General features: G+C 40.1%; 1 protein-coding gene across 1 annotated transcript in view; it reads right to left on the reverse strand.

Moving 5' to 3' along the window:
- The window catches only part of G2E3 (G2/M-phase specific E3 ubiquitin protein ligase), a 95349-nt gene that overhangs the window by 21741 nt on the left and 61225 nt on the right, over window positions 1-12383 (reverse strand). Inside the window, exons 8-11 of the mRNA XM_075844936.1 lie at window positions 10040-10156; window positions 8907-9031; window positions 8371-8494; window positions 7085-7374 (exon numbers count right to left, since the gene is read on the reverse strand). Coding sequence (XP_075701051.1) covers window positions 7085-7374; window positions 8371-8494; window positions 8907-9031; window positions 10040-10156 — 656 coding nt within the window. The remainder of the gene's footprint in view (window positions 1-7084; window positions 7375-8370; window positions 8495-8906; window positions 9032-10039; window positions 10157-12383) is intronic.

Here is a 12383-nt window from a genome sequence, read left to right on the forward strand (position 1 = left end):
TTTAGGTGGCGTGGTGACTAAAAAACAGCAATTCTACTATTGTTTTTTTATTCGATTTTATTTACAGCGTTCACCGTGCGCTATATATGACATTCACTTTATTCTGCGGGGCGATACGATTACGGCGATACCATATGTTTATAGGTTTTTTTTTATGTCTTATGGCATTTGCACAATAAAATACGTTTTGTAAAAAATCATTCACTTTTTGTGTTACCTTATTCTAAGAGCCATAACGTTTTTATTTTTCCATCAATAAAGCCGTGCGAGGACTTATTTTTTGCGTAATGAACTGTAGTTTCGATCAGTACCATTTTTAGGTACATGCGACTTTTTGATCTCTTTTTATTCCATTTTTTGGGAGGCGAAGTAACCAAACAATTGTGATTCTGGTACGGTTTATTATTATTTTCTTTTACGGCGTTCACCGCGCGGGATAAATAACTAAATAATTTTGTAGTTCAGGCCGTTACGGACGCGGCGATACCAATGATGTATAGTTTGTTTGTTTATATATTTTTATTAATAATAAAGGACTGATAAGGGAAAAGGGGGGATTTTTACTTTTAAATCTTTTATTTTCTTATTTTTACACATCCAGTGTTTGGTGTCCGGTTGCCATAGTCACCATCGCCAGCCACTATAGTATAGCAGGCTGGCGATTATAGCTTAACCCCTAAAAAGCAGTGATCGCTATTGAACACGGCTTTTCAGGGGTTAATCACCAGGGACACAGCGATCAGTCCCTGCTGTAGGAGCTGTGGTAGCTGCTGTACGAGACATCAGCTGTCACCGCTCCTGTATGTGTCGGGAGGACGGCCGAAATGGCCGTTACTCCCGAGACGTACTATTCGGTCATGGTAACCATAGCGTTCGCGCTCCATTACCTAATAGTACGTACAGGAGCGGGAAGGGGTTAATTAACCCTTTCTGGACTGATCCATTTTTTGCTTTTTTATTTTCGTTTTCCACTCCCCACCAAGAGCCATAACGTTTATATTTTTCCGTCAATAGAGCGGTGTGAGGACTCATTTCTTGCGGGACCTACCGTAGCTTTTATTGGTACCAATTTTTGGCACGTAGAACTTTTTGACCACTTTTTATGAACTTTTTTTATTTTTTTTTATTTAAGAGCGGAGGTGATCAAAAAACAGCGATTTTGGCGTTTTAAATACTTTATTTTTTACGGCGTTCACCGTGCGAGTTAAATAACAGTATATTGAAATAGTTCTGACTTTTACGGACGCAGCGATACCAATTTTGTGTATTTTTTACAGTGCCTTAGTGAAAAAAATTGGGAAAAGGGTTTTCTGTCAGACTTTAAATATTTATTTAATTTGTTTCGCTAATAACTATATTGACTTTTTTTTTTACACATTTTATTAGTACCCCCTAGAGGACTTGAACCAGCGATCATTAGATCGCTGGAACAATAAATTGCAATACTAATGTATTGTAGTATATATTGTCCTTTTTACAGGCTCCTGCAACAGCGCGATTGCTGTTCCTGTCCGTTAGTCCCGGGTGTCAGCTGTAATACACAGCTGACACCCGCAACATATATGGTACGGGCTCAACGCGTGAGCCCGCTCTATACATCCCCCCCCGCACACCACCACATGCTATTAAGTCGTGGTGCACGAAGGGGTTTATAGGCAACGGATGGTGCAGAGTGAAAATTGCACGGATATGCCATTTCGGGTTCTCCTGGGTATGGCGATGCCAGATCTGCGGACGTAAACTGCTGTTTGGGCACGCTGTGCTCATAAGAGAGGGAGCGCCATTTGGCTTTTAGGAGCGCAGATTTAGCTTGGTAGTAGTTCTGTTTGGGGTATTGCTGGTATTTCAGTTTATAATGTGGGGGTATATGTAATCTGTGAGGGGTACATCATGGCATAAGAGGGTATAATAATGGGGTCAATTAATAATCCGCAGATCTGTGGCCAGTGTCGCACTGATAAATGGTGCCTGATCTTATCCGCTTTTGGACACTGCACATTTTGAATCGCCATATTCTGAGAGCCAAAACTTTATTTTTTCTCCACCGGAGCCGTGTGAGGGCTTATTCTTTGCGGGACAATCTGTAGCTTTCATTGGTACCATTTTGGGGTACATGCGATTTTTTTAAATCACTTTTTATTCCATTTTTTGGCAAGCAAGGTGACCAAACACCATAAATTCTGACAATGTTTTTTATTCTTTTTTTTTACGGCGTTCACCCTGGGCTATAAATGACCATTTTACTTTATGCTTCAAGTCGATACGATTACGGCGATAACATATGTATATAGTTTTCTTTACATTTTGCAGCATTTGCGCAATAAAATCACTTTTTTATAAAATAAATTATTTTTTGTGTCCACATATTCTGAGAGCCATAACTTTTTTATTTTTCAGTCAAAAAAGCTGTGTAAGGGCTTATTTTTTGCGACTTTTTATTGTATATTTTTGGAGGGGTGGTGATCAAAAAAAATTGTGATTTTGGCATTGTTTTTTACTTTTTTTTTGGGGTGTTCACCGTGCGGGAAAAATAATACTATAGTTTTATAGTTTGGTTCGTTACGAACGCAGCGATAGCAAATAAGTGTTCTTTAACGTGTTCATTTTTTCCTATAATAAAAGATTTATTATAGGAAAGAAAACATTTTTTGTTTATGTAACTTATAACTTTTATTTTTAAACGGTTATAAAACATTTTTATTATCTTTTTTTTTACTTGTCCCACTAGGGGACTATTAGACTTGCAGCTCTGTACGCTGCTGGAATACATTACACTACCTACGTCGTGTAATGTATTCTAACTGTCATTGTGACATGACAGTCACTTTGAGAGGAAGTCTATGAGGACCAGCCTCTGGCTGGTCCTCATAGGCTTCTGTACATGGCAGCCCGGAAGCAATTGTCTGGCGTCCGGTTGCCATCGCCAGCCCCCGTGATTTCATGTGGGGGCTGCTGATGTGCGCTTAAAGAGGCTCTGTCACTAGATTTTGCAACCCCTATCTCCTATTGCAGCAGATCGGCGCTGCAATGTAGATAAGAGTAACGTTTTTGTTTTTTTAAAAACGAGCATTTTTGGCCAAGTTATGACCATTTTTATATTTATGCAAATGAGGCTTTCTAAAGTACAAGTGGGCGTGTATTGTGTGTAACATCTGGGCGTTTTTACTTCTTTTACTAGCTGGGCGTTGTGAATAGAAGTGTATGATGCTGACGAATCAGCATCATCCACTTCCCTTCGTTACCACCCAGCTTCTGGCAGTGCCCCAGGTCCTGCATCGTGTCGGCCACATCGGCACCAGAGGCTACAGTTGATTCTGCAGCAGTATCAGCATTTGCAGGTAAGTAGCTACATCGACTTACCTGCAAACGCCGATGCTGCTGCAGAATCAAATGTAGCCTCTGGTGCCGATGTGTCCTCGCTCATCCGACACGATGCAGGACCTGGGGCAGGAAGTGACGTCACAGCGTGATCTCTCGAGAACACGCTGTGTGTCTGTGCACTGCCAGAAGCTGGGTGGTAACGAAGAGAAGTTGATGATGCTGATTCGTCAGCATCATACACTTCTATTCACAACGCCCAGCTAGTAAAAGAAGTAAAAACGCCCAGATGTTACACACAATACACGCCCAGTTGTACTTTAGAAAGCCTCATTTGCATAAATATAAAAATGGTCATAACTTGGCCAAAAATGCTTGCTTTAAAAAAACAAAAAACGTTACTCTTATCTACATTGCAGCGCCGATCTGCTGCAATAGGAGATATGGGTTGCAAAATCTGGTGACAGAGACTCTTTAACTCCTTAAATGCGACGATTGCAATCGACAGCCGCATCGAAGGGGTTAACTGTTGAAATAAGCGGCGACGGGCCACTGATGGGTAACAGGGAAGACACCCTGCACAGTTAACCCCCGCTGCGGTGTAGCGCCGCTTGGCGGTTAACTGTCGTCAAAGTACAGACGTAACTGCACGTGAAGGTGTGCAAAGTTACTGCTCACCTTGACTTGCAGTTATGCAAGGTGCGGGAAGGGGTTAAGGACCCCGACCTTATAGTAGTCGGGAACCAGTTAAAATGTTTCAATTGCAGTCAGCTAGAAAAGAGTTACTTTGATATACACTGGCTTGTCATGTCAAAATTAAGATATCTATACCAAAAAATAATTATTGATCACATAAAAAAAGGTCTTGTTGAAGGCTACAACATAGGATACTCAAGTTATTATATTTCCTTAAAGAGGCTCTCTCACCACATTATAAGTGCCCTATCTCCTATATAAGGAGATCGGCGCTATAATGTACTTGACAGTAATGCTTTTTATTTCGAAAAACAATCTATTTTAAACCACTTTGAGCAATTTTTAGCTTTATGCTAATGAGTTCTTAATGCCCAAGTGGGCGTGTTTTACTTTAGACCAAGTGGGCGTTGTACAGAGGAGTGTATGACGCTGACCAATCAGCGTCATACACAATGTGCAGCCTCATACACAAACACTAACATTACTGCAGTGTCCTGATAATGAATATACATGACCTCCAGCCAGGACGTGATGTGTATTCAGAATCCTGACACTTCTGAATATTCTATGTGAGATTCCAGCAAGGCAAGCGTAATCTTGCGAGCTTACGATGTAACCTGTCATTTCAAACGAGATTACGCTTGCCTTGCTAGAATCTCACAGAAAAGATTCAGAAGTGGCAGGATTCTGAATAAACATTACGTCCAGGCTGGTAGTGATGTATATTCATTATCAGGACACTGAAGTAATGTTAGTGTGTGTGTATGAGGCTGCAGATAGCGATATAACTATATATATAGAAGAGGAGACTCCTGCTCTTTTACCTCTAAAATATTGTACAACCGTACTAGATAGCGTACCTAAGAAACCAGCACTGAGGTGACAACTCTTACCAGGAGGAAGTTTCAGCACACCTGCCTGTTAATTTCTCACTCAGCTCTTGCTATCCCCGCCATAGACTTCTATGGGCAGCGTCTGTTTCTCTCTCAGTGAGGGAATATATTAACCCCTTAACAACAGATAGATTAGTCACAAGCAGGTGCTTGTACCTGCATAGCGACAGATATATCAGTCGCTCTGATTTGGAGGGTACTGCCAGTGTACCCACGAGATCAGCGGCAAGAGCATAGCTGTTATACACAGCCTGGCTCCTGCCCCAACTGCCGGAATCGAAGCGCTCTCCCGATTTCGGCAGTTTAACCCATTGAATGCTGCGGTCAATAGCGACAGCGGCAACTAATGCGTTTGACAGAGGGAGGGAGCTCCCTCTGTCACCCCATCGGAACCTCCGCAACAATATTGCGGGGCACCGATCAGTTTCCATGGCAGCCGGGGGCTTAACAAAGGCCCCCAGGTCTGTTTTCAGCAACTGCCTAGTAGGCCATGCCAGAGCCATAGGCTAATAGATTTAAATATTTAACCCCTTAATAACCCGCCTATTTCAGACCAGAATGACCAAGCCATTTTTTACGTTTTTCCATCGTCTCATTCAAAGAGATATAGCCTTTTTATTTTTGCGTCGACATAGCGGTAGAAGGTCTTGTTTTTTGCGGGACAAGTTGTAATTTTTAATAGCACCATTTTGGGGTACATAGAATTTATTCATTAACTTTTTGGGGGGGGGGGGGAATAGAAGAAACCCTGCAATTTCGCCACACTTTTTTGCATCCTAAATTTGCGACGTTTATCGTGTGGTATAAATAACGCAATAACTTTATTCAGTGGGTTGTTGCGATTGCAACGATACCAAATTTGTATCGTTTTTGTATGTTTTACTACTTTTACACAGTGAAAACACATTTTTTTTAAAATTATTTGTTTTTGTGTCTCTATATTTGAAGAGCCATAACTTTTTTTTTTTCGTCGATTGAATTGTATGAGGGCTTACTTTTTGCGGGACGACTTGTAGTTTTTATCAGTACAATTTTGGAGTAGATGCAACTTTTTGATCACATTTTTTTTTAAGGCAGGATTCACAGAAAGCAGCAATTTTTGCATGCTTTTTTTTATTTTATTTTCTACGACGTTCACCGTGCGGGTTAAATGATGTAACAAGTTTATAGTCGGGGTCGTTATGGACGCGGCGATACCAAATATGTGTAAAGTTTTTACTTTATTTAGTTTTTTAATAATAAAGCAGTTTGTAAGGGGGAAAAGTGGGTTTTTAATTTTTTTTTCACTGTTTTGGTTTTTCACTTCATTAAACTTTTTTTTGACTTTTTTATTAGTCCCACTGCAATACCCTTTTTTTTTCTACCATTCCCCCCATAAAAAAAAAAAGAAATGAAGTTAATCAATAAGTCCCATGTACCCCAAATACGACACCTTGTCCCACAAAAAACAAGCCCACATATAGCTACATCGACAGAAAAATAAAAAAGTTACGACTCTTGGAATGCAGCGATGCAAAAACAAGTAATTTAAAAAATAAAAAAAAGTTTTTATTTTGCAAACGTAGGAAAACATAAAACCTTTACATATTTGGTATCCCCGTAATTGTGCCGACCCATAGAATAAAGGTAACATGTTATTTATGCCGTATTTTCGTGAACGGCGTAAATTTATAACGCGAAAATCAATACTAGAATAGCGGTTTATTTTCAATTCTTTCCTAAAATAACGTTAATAAAAGTTAATCAATATATTCTATGCACCCAAAAATGGTGCAATTGAAAAATACAATTTGTCCTGCAAAAAACAAGCCCTTATATGGCTATATAGACAGAATAAAAAAAAAAAGTTAGGACTCAGAACGCGGCAGTGAAAAAACAAAAAAATACGATTTTGAGCCCAAACCTAGCGATTTCAATATCTTACAATATAGAAAAAAACCTATTGAGAGATGTCCTTAAAATGTGGTACTCCTATAATCTCCCCTGATAGATCAGCCGTCCCACTTACCCCACATTATCCTCCTCCAACCCGAACCCGAAGCCCTCTCGGGTTAATTTGTCTTCCCAGAAACATATGGGGCTCTCCTCGCCCACCTTTCTACTTTCACTGGTGTCTAAAGGATTATTTCTTGAAAGTTTATGACAAACATCTCCCTCACGTGAACTCTTAGACTTACCTTTCATATTTAACGAAAGATTTTTACCGTCAGATCCTTCAAACAAGTCGGAACTCTGGAAGACATCAAGTAGCCGCTTAAAATAACTGGGCAGAGATACGTCTGCTAATTTGCCATTATCTTCAGTGAATGTTATCTGCAGAGTTCTGCATGGAGAAAAGCCTTTCTTGCGGAAACAAATAAGGGAACTGTCCCAGAGGTACTTGCTTTGCACTTTCATTGTGAATACGGAACTAGTTATCTGAGACTTCAGCTCTTGCAGGATGACAGAAACATGTTTTTGTACCTGCCTGGACAAAAAAAAAAAAAAAGAACAAAGTGGTGATCACACAAGTTCTGACAAGCCAATGATTATATTCCGCTACAATATAAGGGAACCAGAGCTGCCACTATGGGAATGTTATATTGTTACATCATTACAAAAGAAATAGGAGCTATCCAAATATTAATTTTAGGGGTATGTTTGGAATTTTGCAGAAAATATAAGTACACTAATGATGTGGATGCGCCTTACAGAGGTGGGTATCATCTTTAATTATCAACATTTGAATCAGTTGTCATTCTAAGAAGTTAGGCTACATATAAACGAGCGTGTCAGCTTTGCGTGCATAAAAAAGACGCAGCGTTTTTCCTACATTTGCCCGTGTCCGTTGCATATTGCCATCAGTGTGCTTTGCGTGTGGTATGTGTTTTTCATGTCTGTGCAAGCACTTTTTTTACATTTATTTCTCTGCTTTTCAATGTATTTTATGCGTGAAACACGTAGAGCACAAGGATGTCGTCCGTGGTTTTCACACACCTGTAGACTTCAATGGGTGCGTGAAAATGCACCAATACAGGACATGCAGTGAGTTTCACGAAATGGACACATGCTGCGTGAAAATAACGCGTGTGTGAATAGCATGGGTCCGTGTGCGGTGTATGATTTCAACGCACAGCCCACGGATGAGTATTACACTTGTCTGAATGAGCCCTTAATGTTCACCTATGAACACATTTCATATACAGCTATAATCTAAAAAAAAAAAAAAGTTTAATAACGTTGTGGAAACCTTTCATTAATTATTTTGCGATGGCCCTATTTTACAGCCTGCTGTTCTTCATTGGAAACCATCAACAAGCTTGTTATCAGCACATTTTTAACAGCGGAGCTGAACTCCTGTAATGAAGTGGGCCAGTTAAACAATCTGTAAACAATTTCTACCTTCCCCTCCACACACAATATCTTCAGGTCCATGGATTATTACAGTAGCATGGTTTTCAGTGCCACAGTGTTTGGTACTTACTTTAAAAGAACTTGTCTTGATCTTTTTGATCGCCTTCTACATTTTGGAGATGGCTGCTCAGCATGAAACCCAGAATTATCAATGGTTTCTGACCAATTCAGAGATGCAGGGCGTGATCTTTTTACTGCAATCAAAGACAGAAAACTAAATTGACACTTCAGACCACAGTAGCTATAGTCAATAACATCTTACAGTAGAGAAAATGTACTTGTATGCAACAAATACGTCGAGTTGTAAAAGTCAATACATCGGTTGAATAGGTAGATCTCCATTACTACATACTTTTTCACAATGAGCGCCATAGTAACTGAAAGAAAGAAGAACTAATTGGCTGGAATAACAAGTGGATTCAAATGGAAGGAAAGTATAAAGGAAATGCTTCTCTCTACCATCCACTCCTGTAGTTGGCTTGAAAAACGTCATGTGACTGTAGGAAACTAATGCTTTTAAAATGCAGAATTACTTCATAATGGTTTGTCTGGTGCCTTTTAAAACAGAAAGGGTAAAAACTGATGAAAGCAAAGACACCCAGTTACCTGGAGAGAAGCTGATGCTCCGACATTCTGCACATTCCCATGTCTGGTTTACCTGCTCAACGGAGGAGCACGCAATGTGTGTACCACTGGATCCACAGGACTGGCAGCGTATAATTTCCCACTCACTGTTAGAAAAAATAAAAAAATGTCAATTGAAAATACAGTCGTGATAAAACGCACTTCTAGGTCCAATGAGACCATACCAAAGGATCAAGGGCAGGAGTGTATCTATTTTCTAAAACGCTATTGTTATTGCAATTCTAAGTACCAACATGTCACATCACACTTAAAAACGTATGTTCACCCTTGAACACCATTTTGAAGTTTACAAATTAGAATTAAACTTATCAAAAGTTGAATAACTTTCCAAATTATTTACTTTATGGAGTTAGTCTGTAATACGGTAATGACAGTGTCGGTCCCATTTCCAGTCCCTCTTCAGGTGTGTTAAATAGCCACCAACTTCTCGGACGATACTATGCATAGGGCAGTCTGATAAGCTGGCGGCCATTTTACATGTATGAAGAGGAAACTGGAAACGGGACGAACCGCGGCAGCAACATTGAGCTGGAGGGAACCAGGTATACTTATTTACATTCAGCATGTACAGCCAAATTTTTACTGTAAACCGTAGTGTCGCTTTAAATACTATGGACGCCTTAGACTTGATCCGAACAGAGCTTAGGAGATCGCTCAGGAGCCAAGGTGTCGGAGAAGCTCACTGACTGATTCGGCTGATATCAATGTTCTGCAGCTTCTATGTATTATGATACACCTCCCAGACTATGGACACCTTTTGGGGTAAGACAATAAGTTTCATTTTGGGATAGTGCAGGCCCAGTGAGTCCTGGGTTTGTGGGCTTGTAAAATCTTTAGTGATGACCTCTTCTTTCGGCTTTGCATCTGAATGCAGTTTGAACACAATATGGCACCTATTCAAATACAAAACAATTTCCAGCTACATATGTATAGGAAGATTATACAAGCCTGCAAACCCAGGACGCATCAGAAATGGTTTACACATAAATGTCTCAGAAATGCCTAATCTTAAACTATCTAGGTAAAGTGGTTATGCTTAAGTTTTCTCATACATTGCTCAAATTGAAGGGTCCCAGGTACCCAAATACACTCACCTTTCTGGAATATTATAATCCCGACCATTCTGACAAAGGCACTTTTCAACATCACAGTGTTGATGTCGCTCCAAAAGCTCCTGGAAAGCATTTTCTTCCAGTTCCCATGATGCATCTCTAGATAGATTAGGAAAAAGAAAAAAGTCAATTGCCATTAACCCCCTTAACAACGAACGACATATCTGTCACAAGCGAGTGCTAGCTCCCGCATCATGATGGATATATCCATCACTCTGATCTCGTGGGTACGGTCACTGTACCCACGAGATTAGCAGCAGCAGCACGGATCTTATACACAGCCTGGCTCCTTCCGCAACTGATGAACTCCAATTCCGGCAGCTTAACCCCTTAGATGTCACAGTTAGTGACCACGGCATCTAAGGTGTTTGACAGAGGGGGGGGCTCGCTGTCACTCAATCGGCACAATTGAAGGGTGCCGATGAGTCACCATGCGAAAAACAATATTGGAATAGCTTCCTTTTTTTTTTTTTTTCAATTACCCCATCCCAAATAAAAAAAAAACAAAGTTAAGCAATATATTATATGCACTTGGAAAATACAACTCGTTCCACAAAAAGTAAGCCATCATACGGCAATCTCGACGATAAAATGTAAACATTATGACGCTTGGAATGGGACTGTGAAAAAACAAAAATGAATGATTGGTCATGATCGCAAAAAGTGGACCTGGTCGTTAAAGGGTTAATACGTCTGGTAACACATACACAAGCTTCTTTAACCCCTTAGTGACCACCAATACGCCTTTTTACGTGATTCACTAATGGGCTTTAGGCTAGGCTGACGCCTTTTCACGTCAGCCTAGTCTAAGTCCTGCACGGGTCTCCCGTGCAGGCAGGAGCCGGGGCTCTGCTGTCTGATGACAGCTGAGCTCCTGCTCCAACGCCCGCGATCGAAGTTTACTTTGATCGCGGCCGTTTAACCCGTTAAATGCCGCCGTCAATAGCGACCGCGGCATTTAACTTTGTTTACAGAGGGAGTGAGCTCCCTCTGTCACCCATCGGCGGCCCGCGAATGAAATCGCGGGTCTCCGATGGGGTGTCATGGCAGCCGGGGGCCTGATAAAAGCCCCCAGGTCTGCCCTGGACATATTCCTGTTAGGACGCGCCGGAGGCACGTCCTAACAGATTGCCTGTCAGATTTACACTGACAGGCAATAATGCTCTGGTATACGAAGTATACCAAAGAATTATAGCAGCGATCGGAACATCGCACAGTAAAGTCCCCTAGTGGGACTAATAAAATCAGTCATCAAAGTGAAATAAATATTAATAAAAAGTACAGTAAAAAAATAAATAAAACAATTTTTTTCCATAAAAACTGGTTTTATTTAGTAAAAGTGTAAAAAAAAAAAAAAAGTAGACATATGTGGTATCGCCGCGACCGTAATGACTCCATTAATAAAGTTAATATGTAATTTAAACCGCAAAGTGAACACCGTAAAAAAAAAACGCAAAAAACCATGGCGAAATTGCAATTTTTTTCCATTGCCCCCCAAAAAAGTCATAATAAAAATGAATCAATAAGTCCCATGCACCCCAAAACAGTACCAATCAAAAGTACGTCTCGTCCCGCAAAAAACAAGCCCAAAAAAATCACTACATTGATGGAAAAATAAAAAAATTACGGCTCTTGGAAAGCGACGATGCAGAAACAAATAATTTTAGTTCAAAAGTGTTTTTATTGTGCAAAAGTCGTAAAACATTAAAAAACCTCTACATATGTGGTATCGCCGTAATCGTACCGACCCATAGAATAAAGGTAACATGTTATTTACGTCGCATAGTGAACGGCGTCAATTTAAAAACGCATAGAACAATGGCGGAATTTCAGGTTTTTTTTATAATCCCCCCCAAAAAGGTTAATAAAAGTTAATATAAAAATTATATGTACCCAAAAATGGTGCCATTAAAAAGCACAACTAATCCCGCAAAAAACAAGTCCTCATACAGCTATGTAGACGAAAAAATAAAAACGTTATAGCTCTTTGAATGCGACTATAGAAAAACGAATAAAATAGCTTGGTCATTAGGGCCTAAAATGGGCTGGTCACTAAGGGGTTAAAACAGGTCCAGCATTAGTTAGTGGAATTTAAATGGTTACAAATTATTACCTTTGCAAACATATGCAAAACAATTTACTATAAAATATAATACCACACAAGACGTTTGTAATCCGGACACCTTTCATATGCTTTGTCTTCTCAGTAATCTGCTTGTGGGGTTATTCAAGCTCCTAGACCAGGCAGTTTCACTGTACTACAAACATACACCGAGTAAAGCACTGGTGGCCGACCTTTCTCCTCCTGATTCATAGCAACCTATCA

This window comes from Rhinoderma darwinii, chromosome 12 (genome assembly GCF_050947455.1).
Source record: "Rhinoderma darwinii isolate aRhiDar2 chromosome 12, aRhiDar2.hap1, whole genome shotgun sequence".
NCBI classification, from domain to species: domain Eukaryota; kingdom Metazoa; phylum Chordata; class Amphibia; order Anura; family Rhinodermatidae; genus Rhinoderma; species Rhinoderma darwinii.